The sequence below is a fragment of the Pipistrellus kuhlii genome, unplaced genomic scaffold, assembly GCF_014108245.1.
Source record: "Pipistrellus kuhlii isolate mPipKuh1 unplaced genomic scaffold, mPipKuh1.p scaffold_m20_p_3, whole genome shotgun sequence".
Classification (NCBI taxonomy): domain Eukaryota; kingdom Metazoa; phylum Chordata; class Mammalia; order Chiroptera; family Vespertilionidae; genus Pipistrellus; species Pipistrellus kuhlii.
The window spans coordinates 86,852,001-86,859,375 of NW_023425529.1; the positions used below are offsets into that span (position 1 = coordinate 86,852,001).

General features: G+C 45.3%; 1 protein-coding gene across 1 annotated transcript; it reads right to left on the reverse strand.

The window, feature by feature from the left end:
* Positions 1-2,919: 2,919 nt before the first annotated feature.
* LOC118730384 (tripartite motif-containing protein 60-like) lies at positions 2,920-5,106 on the reverse strand. The gene has a single exon (XM_036458332.2). The coding sequence runs from the start codon at positions 4,983-4,985 to the stop codon at positions 3,609-3,611; it is 1,377 nt and encodes a 458-aa protein (XP_036314225.1). The 5' UTR covers positions 4,986-5,106; the 3' UTR covers positions 2,920-3,608.
* Between the last annotated feature and the right edge of the window lie 2,269 nt (positions 5,107-7,375).

Sequence of the window (7,375 nt, forward strand, 5' to 3'; positions counted from 1 at the left end):
AAGCCTCTCCTCTGCCCCCCACAGGCCCCCGGTGCCCTTGGCTGCCCTCCATGCCAGGTAACAGCAGCATCTGGTGCCTGCACCCTGGCAGGGCCTGGCCTGCTTTGTTCATTGGTCGGCTTCCCAGTGCTGAGAGCAGGGCCTGCACCACCTTGGAAAATTCTGGGTCTGCTCCATTCCCTGAGAGTGCCTTGGAAAACCACAGGCAGAATCAGTGTAGGCTGCATGCTGTGCCAGCCTCCAAATGAGGGTGCTGCCCTGCCTTTAATTCCCCCCCCCCCCCCCATATGCAACTGTGGCAAATCTTCATATAATTTCTAATATTTGTCTTAGCTGACACAGCACGTGCCAAAGACACGAGGCTTCCTTACCTGTGTGAAGGAATAATAATGTCTTCCTTAAACATTTAGCGGGGGGAATAAATGAGGATTAAACAAGTACTTTGTATAGAAATAGGCCAAAAATTACCCTAAAATAATTGAGAAGAAAAGGGTATGTGTGGCAGGGGTGGGGGAGAGGGGGGTTTTCAAAGTCAATTTACAGAAACTTGTGAAGCATGAGAGAAAATTTAAAACTCCATTGGAATTCCAGAAAGCGATAATTAAGTCTTTTGTTTAAGCCCAAAATTAATGTTTCATGTGGACCAGTAAATGTTTGACTGAAATTCCTTACAAACTTCCACTGTTATTTCTGCTGCTTCATTGCAGCGGTAGGAAAGGTACTGATGCAGTCAAGAAATATTTATTGGCGCCTGCCATGTGCCCGGCTCTGCCCTAGGTGCTGGGGAACCAGTGGTGACTAGGAGACATGGAGCCTACCCTTCAGAGCTTGCAAAGAGCTGCTGTGGGAGGTCAGTTTGACAATCGTGCAGAGTGCTGTGAGGAGGGAGGTGCAGAGTCTGGTGGGGTATGGAGTAGGCCCTTTGGCCAGCTGGAACACGTCTGTCAATGTCAAGCTCTTTGGAGGAATTGACCCCTAAGCTATCACCTGATAGTTGACATTTGCTGCTTGTGAGGGACAGCAGGGTACAAGAAGGATAGAGTGGTACAAACCAGGTGGGGAGGATGTGGGAAGTCTGAGGGAAATGAGAGAGGGCAGTGAAGGGAGCTCAGAGGGTGGATGGATGGATGGATAGATGGATGGAAGTGAGAAAGGAGGCTGGGAGGTAATGCTGTCTTCGCTGAGGCTTTGCGAGGCACCTGTAGGTGGAGCTTTATCCCAAAGGCTATGGGACACCCTGAAATCCCTGATTTTGAGAAGGATCCCTTAAACTAGGGGTGTCGAACTCAATCAGAGAAGGGGCCAAAATCTAAAATCCAGCCTAAATCGCGGGCCGAATGGTTTACTGAACAGTCATAAACTGTCATTGTGATGGAAACACAGCGGAGTGCAGTGATGACAGCGCGGTGCGGGCCACATTGCAAGGCCTGGCAGGACGGATTTGGCCCGCGGGCCTTGTGTTTGACACATGTGCCTTAAACCATAGTATGGAGAAAATATTTCGGAAGGTGAGTCTGGTTGTGGGATGCACCTAGAGATCAGGTGAGATGATAGCACACTGAGATTGGGGCAGAGGGGCTGAAGAGGCATGGATGGATTCTACCCTAAAATAAACCAAGAAGCCACGATGAGTGGACAGCCACAAACCAAAAATCATCCAGTGGGTCTAAGCACTGGATGATTCCAAAGGCCCATGTAGGGACATTCAAAGAACAGATGTAGATGCTGAGAGGGTGAGAAATCTTCTCCCAATACACCTGGGAGTAAGGACAGAGATACAGGGACCTCTCCTAATTGGGCAATTAGATAATCAGTAACTCCTAGAGGCTCCTTGAAGGATGTTGGTGGGGATTTTGTTGAGAAACTAGAGGCCCAGTGCATGAAATTCACGCACAGGGGGGTGTCCCTCAGCCCGGCCTGCACCCTCTTCAATCTGGGACCCATTGGGTGATGTCTGACTGCTGGTTTAGGTCCTATCCTACCACAGGACAATGGCCTTATATAAACCAGCAGTTGGACATCCCTCTCGAAATCCAGGACCACTGGTTCCTAACCACTCACCTGTCTGCCTGCCTAATGCCCCCAACTGCCCTTCCCTGCTGGCCTGGTCACCCCCAATGGCCCTCCCGTGCTGGCCTGGTTGCCACCATGGCCCTCCACTGCCGGCCTGATGACCCCCAACTGCCCTCCTCTGCTGGCCTGATCTCGCTCCTAACTGCTCTCCCCTGCAGGCCTTATCACCCCTAACTGCCTATGCCTTGGCCCCCACCACCATGGCTTTGTCTGAAAGGAAGTCAGATGTCTGGAAGATGGCCGATCGGCCCCAGTCTAATTGCATATTACTTTTTTATTAGTATAGATAGTGCCCCTAGTGCACAGATTTGTGCACATTGAAAGAAAATTAATTAGAAGGTGGCCAGTGGGGTGGGACTGAGCAAGATAGGTTGGACGTGCTCTGGAGCCAACCTCCCACAGTACCTCTTCTAAGAAAATGGAAATCCCAATATTTCATATTATAGCATATCCCATCACTTTTGCCATATTCTATTAGTTAGAAGCAGTTTACAGGTCCAGTTCATACCCAAGGAAAGGAGTAATTACACAAGGACATGAATATCAGGAAACGGTGATTATTGGGGGCTATCCTTGAAGTTTGTCAGTCACAACTATAGTTTAGGAATGAAAGGCATAAGCCAGAAGCAAGTGTGTGTGGGGGAATAAAGGCCACTATTTTTGATTATTTATTATGTGCTATGCATCTCACATGAATTAATTGCCTCATATAACTCTCACAACAACTCTGTGGCATAGGTATCATCCCCTTTACACAGACTAAGTTTAGAGGGACTAAATAATTGTTTCCTTGTCAAAAGTAAATGGTAGAGTGGGATGAAGAAATATGTGTGTGTGTGTGAGAGAGAGAGAGAGAAAGAGAGAGAGAGAGAGAGAGAGAGAGAGAGAGAGAGAGGGAGGTAGCCAAATGGAGATGGTGATATTGACTTACAAATTATGTGGTGTTTGAGGTCACTGCATGATGTGCAAATAGAAATAAAAATCTACTCATCATTTAGAAATGTAGCACTGGGAAAACAGATTGAAGAGTAAACTGCAAAGAGGAAAGAGGTAGAGCCATGGATCAGTTCACAGGAAAGAAAAAGAGGGGAAAAAGTCCTGGCCTAGATCCTATAAGCGGCTTTACAAGCATAGTTGTTGGGAAAACTAAAAGTTGGTGGTAAAAGTGCCAGCACAGGGGGTAGAGATGAAGTATAATCTCATTCATTCAAAAAATGACTGTAACAGGTGGGTATTAACAGTCGAGTATAAAGGTGAGAAAAGATGCAACACAAGGGAAACTATTTAAGACTTCCAGGGCTGTAGGAGGAATGTGTGTGGACTTGTATCCTGGAGGGGCTGGAGTGGCCAATGAGAGCAACAAGTGGGCACATGTCCCAGACACCCTCTCAGTCCTCGTGTGACAGGCGTTATTAACATCAACTCCACTTTGTTTTTTAATTTTTTATTTTTATCAGAATTGTGTTTTTATTACAAGCACTCTCTATTAACACAGAAGAAAGTAGAATGCATGGAACAGATTACAAGGCAGTTCATCATTTATCTTTGGCTATACGCATTACAAGTGATTTTGAAGAAGGTCCAAGGCAGAAATAGGGCATAAGTTTTTCTGTAAAACTTTCGCTGACAGTATACAAATGTGATCTCTTTCTTAAGTTATAAAATGAAACTTCTCCCAGCTCATAGTCCAGAAAAATGCCTATCGGTCCCCAGTTGACTGAACGGCATGTGACAGATGTATCAGCCCAGAGCTGAAGTTTCCAGCAGCCATTCACTGGGAATGGTGACATCAGAGCATCCCTGGGCAAAGATTCCCTACACACGCCCAAGGACCACATCCCTGTGCCTCCTACTTCTACCTGCCAAAAATGCCTGCCAGCGTCAAACCCCTCAGAACCCAGGACAGCTGCGCAAGAAGTGGGTGCCTGAAGGTTATGACGACCAAATGATGTTCTATAGACCACACTTTTTCTATCTCTTAAGATATAGAGACTTGGATGGGCAGTTTCAGGATCCAATGTCAAATCTACATGAAACGTGCGGATCATTTTATGCAGGCCCAAATAATATGGGGGGAGTTCAAAACTCTCCTCCTTTAACTCATATAAAAAGATGGGTGGGGTTTCTAGGTTTTCATAACTGTTGTGGATACTTACAATACCAGCGAGTAAATCCACGTCTGTCTGCAAACACTTACTGATAATATCACTAAGCAGACTATTTAATATGGAACTGTGGTTTGATATTTGGTTTTTCTCCTCAATTAATTTTTCTTGAACTTTTATTTCTTCAATTAGCAAACTAGTAAGAGTTTCCATCTGTTTCTTTTCCAAGAAATGTTTAAGTTGTTTAAATTCAGTTTGCAATTCATCCTTTTGATTTTCTATCTTCTGTCTTAATTCAAAACATTTCAGCACTTGCATTTCTGACCGATTTTCAGTATCTTTAATCTGCTTGCTCAAGGACACAATACAGCTCTTGAGCTTCCTCCTGTGAGTAGCTGCAGCTTCTTCAGTGAGAATCAGGGGGTGATCCCCATGATCAGGGGAGACCCTGCACTGGGCGCACAGCAGCTCCAGGTCCTTCTCACAGAACAGAGCCAGAACCTCATGGTGCTTCTTACACAGGGGTTCCTCTTGCCTTTTTCTCTTTACCTTCATGGTGGGAATCTGCTGAACAGTCTCCATCACGTGACATAATTGGGGGTTCCTCTTCAAGCTCCTGTCAGGGCAGTGGTGAAGGCAGACAGGACAGGGAAAGGTGCCCTGTAGGCCTTCCCAGCGCTGGAGGATGCAAGAGAGACAAAAGTTGTGCTCACAGGCAATTGTCACTGGGTCTGTCATGTAATCCAGGCAGATGGGGCAGATGGCCTCTTCCTGGAACTCAGCCACCAGGGCAGTTGCAAAGGCCATGGTGCAGTGAGGGTGTCTGTCCCAAGACAGTCTCTTCAGTCGGTGTAATCCTCCAGAAGTGACGAAAAGTGAGAAGCTGAGGTCTGCTCAGACCTCCCTCTCTGTGGAAGGCACTAGGAGTTTCTAAGAGTTCCAGCCACCAGCTGATGTCGTCTTCTTGCTGCCCTCTCCTGTATTTAACAACACATCGCACAAGGGATGTAGAGTGCTCCAGGTCAAAAGCCAAGCTCAATCCAAGTCATAAGTGGTTTCTTAGCCGGCTCCTTTGAATGTGTCTCCAAGAAGAGTCTCTGAAGCCAGTCTCCTTCCAGTTAAATGTTTAGTAATGTGACTCTGGCCTCTATATATCACTAGGAGGGTAATCTCTTTAAGACCTCACCCAGTAAGGCTCCTCCCTGGAGGTGGGACTCCTGGGCGAGGGTAGGGATAGGAGGATGTTCAGAAGTCTGGCTGATGGGATCTCCTCTTGTTCCTGCAGATTAGGGCAGACTAATCTTGTTAATGCATAATCTGATTTACACCTTTGTAATCCTCCCTTGAACTTCTCAACACGCTTCAATCCTATTTGGCTGAGGAGGATTAAATGAAAAGTAAAATCTTGCTCTAGCTGTTTTGGCTTAGTGGATTGAGCATCAGCCTATGGACTGAAGGGTTCCAGGTCTGATTCAGGTCAAAGGTTACATACCAAGGTTGCAGATTGAATCACCAGTGGGAGGCGTGTAGGAGGCAGCTGATCAATGATTCTCTCTCATCATTAATGTTTTTATCTCCCTCTCCCTCCCTCTCTGAAATCAATAAAAATATATTTAAATAATAATAAACATAAAATCTCTGCTTTCTTTCCAATGTGGGCTCCCACAAAGAAAGATGGAGAGAAGAAGGACCTTTCTGCCATCAAGGAGGTAGTGACCAGAGAACACACCATCAACATCACAAGTGCCTCTCTGGAGTGGGTTTCAAGCAATACATGAAATATGTCTGCATGTGGCTGTGAAAAACAAAACCAAAAGCTGTAGATATACTTTTTGTAAAAAGCAAACTGTAGGGAGCATTTGATATCTTGCTTCACAGCAATGGTCATAATTTTGGGATCAAATAAATGTTTATAAATTATTTATCCACTTTTTTGTTAATCCTCACTCAAGAATGTTTTTCCATTGAACTTTAGGGAAAGTGTAAGAGAGATGGAAAGACAGAGATAAACATTGATGTGAGAGAAACAACAATTAGTTCCTCCTTCATGAGTCCAGACAATGGCCCATGTCAGGGAAGAGCCTGCAATGAAAGTATGTGGCCTTGATGGGAGTTGAACTCAGACCCTTTGGTCCACAGATCGACAGGCTATCCACTGAGCCAAACTGGCTAGAGCTCTTCAAATTACTTTTTAAAGAGGAAATTGTAGAACACACCACATACCGGTAGTAGTCTCATATTATATCATGAAACAATTGAAATATAATAAGTGGATAGAAACCAAGGTGGCTGCATAAGGTAAACACCTAAATGTAGCCTACCACAATTTTAAAATTACAACTGGAAAACAGAGAGGACATTGTCCAGAACCTACAGAAAGCTGGCTGAGTGGAAGCTCTACCAACTAGAAAAAAAGAGAAAAGGACGCTGAGCCTCAGGAGCTTTTGAGGTGCGGAGGTCCATGAGCGTGGAAAAAGGATCTCCACTTTAAAGATGTGAAGACTGAGGCTCAGGAGTGAGTCTGATGTAAGAGTCCAGGTCAGGGCTGACTGCTGGACACTGACTTGGTCTCTGTTGGAACCTATTAATCTGATTCCAACAAGGGCTTGCATAATGATTTGGAATGATGCAGGCTGTGAAAAATACAGACCTGGAGGAACATCAGGCCATCCATCACCGTTATTCTCACCCAAGGATAGCCTTTAATCACGTGGTCTTCATAAATCAAGACACACATCATTCAAGCCTCTAGTGCTTTTCAAATTTTAATGTCGTCAAATCACCCGGAGATCTCTCTGATTCAAATAGATCTGAGGTGATTTCTAATGATGCTGAAGGTCCACAGATCCCACTTTGAGCAGCAAGGCCTTTGGAAGTACTATAGTTAGCAAACCTTTCTGCAGTGGAGTCACCCAGGGAATTTCTGAAGTGCTGGTTCTGGTTTCCCACTACCAGAAATTGTAATTTCATCGGCCCGGGGTTAGGAATTTTAAAAGATCTCCATGTGATTCTAATCTGCAGCCAAGTTTAGGAAGCACTGTTCTGGGGCTTACAGAGAAAGCAAGCTGATTGCAGGCAAGGAAATGAACCCATAAAGAAAACAAACTGATAACGTGGCGAGGACAGGATAGATTTTGCAAGGTTAGTACTTTGAATAGGGTGGTGGCGGGTGGGAAACTTGTCACATTTAATCCGTG

What these genes read in the sequence shown, in the direction of transcription:
- LOC118730384 (XM_036458332.2), bottom strand. Translation starts at nt 4,985, where the DNA reads ATGGCCTTTGCAACTGCCCTGGTGGCTGAGTTCCAGGAAGAGGCCATC.